At 55.9% G+C, this 2,218-nt stretch overlaps 1 protein-coding gene across 1 annotated transcript; it reads left to right on the top strand.

Annotated features, from left to right (window-relative positions):
• The first annotated feature begins 252 nt into the window (after positions 1-252).
• Positions 253-1,194, top strand: LOC103017713 (myeloid-associated differentiation marker-like). The gene is given in 1 exon segment (XM_028161914.2): positions 253-1,194. A coding segment is annotated over 1 exon segment (942 nt).
• The last annotated feature ends 1,024 nt before the right edge of the window (positions 1,195-2,218 follow it).

The following is a 2,218-nucleotide window of genomic DNA, read 5'->3' on the forward strand; positions in this document are numbered from 1 at the left end:
TGGTTTGATGCCAGACCAAACACAGCTGTGAACCTTGGGATAAGACAAGTCTCCTGAGAAGGCCAAGGGTGATGGGTGGGGAGAATCATTCTGGAGCAGCTGTGCCGTTACCCAAGTGTGTGGACAGTTGGTTCAAACTCCAGAGATCTTGAGCCTCAGCCATCACAGGCCCCTGAGCCTTTCCAGGCATCTGATCAATCCTCCTCCTGAGCTGAATCTTTCTCTGGTGGGTCCTCGGTGAAGACCACTGCCATGTTGGTGGCGGTGACCAATAGGACCAGAACGACCACCACCTAATCGTCCTCAGGCCTGGGCTCCCCAACCATTATGGGTTGCTGCCTCCGACGGCTACAGCTGCTCTCCACCTGCGTGGCCTTCTCCCTGGGGGCCAGCGTGGGCACCTCGCAGGGGCCCATAGGTAACTGGTCCATGTTCATCTGGTGCTTCTGCTTCGTCGTAACCCTCATCACCCTCATAGTCGAGTTATGTGAGCTTGAGGATCACTTCCCCTTCTCCTGGGACAACTTTCTCATCACCTGCAACTGCTACTCTGCCCTCCTCTGCCTCTCAGCCTCCATCATCTACCCCACCACCTACATTCAGTTCTTGCCCGACAGCCGCTACCGGGACCGCGCTGTCACCTCCACTGCATTCTCCTGCCTCGCTTTTGTGGCTTATGCCATGGAAGTGGCCTGGACTAGGGCCCAGCCCAACGTGATCACAGGCTATATGGCCACCGTGCCAGGCCTGCTCAAGGGACTGGAGACCACTGTGGCCTGTGTCATCTTCGTCTTCATCAGCAGCCCCTACCTGTACCTGCAGCAGCCGGCCCTGGTGTGGTGCGTGGCCGTGTACTCCATCTGCTTCCTCCTGTCATCTGTGGCCCTCCTGCTGAACCTGGGCAAGTGTGACAACAGGCTGCCCGTCCCCTTCCCCATTTTCCAGGTTGTGCTCACCCTGCTCTCCGTCCTCCTCTACGCCAGCGCCCTGGTCCTCTGGCCGCTCTACCAGTTCAACCAGAAGTTCGGCGGCCAGCCCCAGCGGTCCAGCGACGTGAGCTGCAGCGATAGACTCACCTCCTTGGTGTGTACCTGGAACCAACGACTGGCTGTGGCCGGTCTGACAGCCATCAACCTGCTGATTTATGTGACGGACCTGGTGTTCTCGGCCCACCTGGATTTTGTCAGGGGCTGAGGCTTTGCCCAGGGGGTCCTGATTCCTCTTCTCACCTGAAGTTCATTTCCAAGCCCTGACGTCCTCTGATGTGCTCTTCCTGGCTCCCTCTCTCCCTTCTCGCATCCTTCCCCATTCATCTCGCTCTCTTTCCTGTTTCCTCCCCTCCTTCCGCTCTGTCTCCTTCCTGTTTTGTGTGGTTGCCCACATTCTGTTTTGCCTCTTTCTCTTTTCACTCTCTTATTTTCCAGATTTTCTACTTTGGGGCCCTTTTCTGGTCATCTTTGTTTTCTCGTCTCCTGTGTCCTGACCGCCTCTTCCCCTTTTCCTTCTTCTGATCCATCGGGACCCTGAGCTTCTTCCTCCTCTGCCCACCGCCCCACTCCCACCTCCTAAGGTGCTGACTCCACATCACACAGCCCTCTGTGCAGCTGTTCACACCCCGGGCCTCCGGAGGGGCCTCGCAGCCAAGGCATGCCTGTGCCCCTGGCGGCGCCTTCATTGGTGTGTGTATATGGGTTTGGGGTGTGCTGGTGAGTAGGTAGGGATTGGGCCTCACTTCCTCCCAGTGGAGGGGGGTGTACAATGCACCTCCCCTTTATTTAAAAAAAAAAAAATCTCTGGAGGGCAATAATTTCCGGCAGTCAGGAGGCTTAAAGCAGAGACCCTGGGTCCCTAGGCCCCAGCTGGTGCTTAGCCCTGCCTGACACTGGCTCCAGAATTTTTCCCGGCTTACTAAAACCCACCTCCTAGAGGTCATCTTAAAGGACGCAGGGGCTGAATGCCTTCCATCTGAACTGCTCTCTGGGGGATCAAAATAGGAGCTGGCAAAAAACTGCACGGTCTTGAAGACAACTGTCTGAAGTATTTGTGAGGGGCGGCGATGTGGCCCTCCTGCCTCAGAGTTCAAAACAGCACGTCCTGCCTCTGCGGGGAGAAGAACATGGCCACTGCCAGCCTTAAAGCTGATGTTAGCCTGGAATTTTTTTTCTTTTTTTTTTCTGGTCAGGAGGGCAAAAATTACTGGATGGCCCTGTTTTTTTTT

This window comes from Balaenoptera acutorostrata, chromosome 3, assembly GCF_949987535.1.
Source record: "Balaenoptera acutorostrata chromosome 3, mBalAcu1.1, whole genome shotgun sequence".
Lineage (NCBI taxonomy): Eukaryota > Metazoa > Chordata > Mammalia > Artiodactyla > Balaenopteridae > Balaenoptera > Balaenoptera acutorostrata.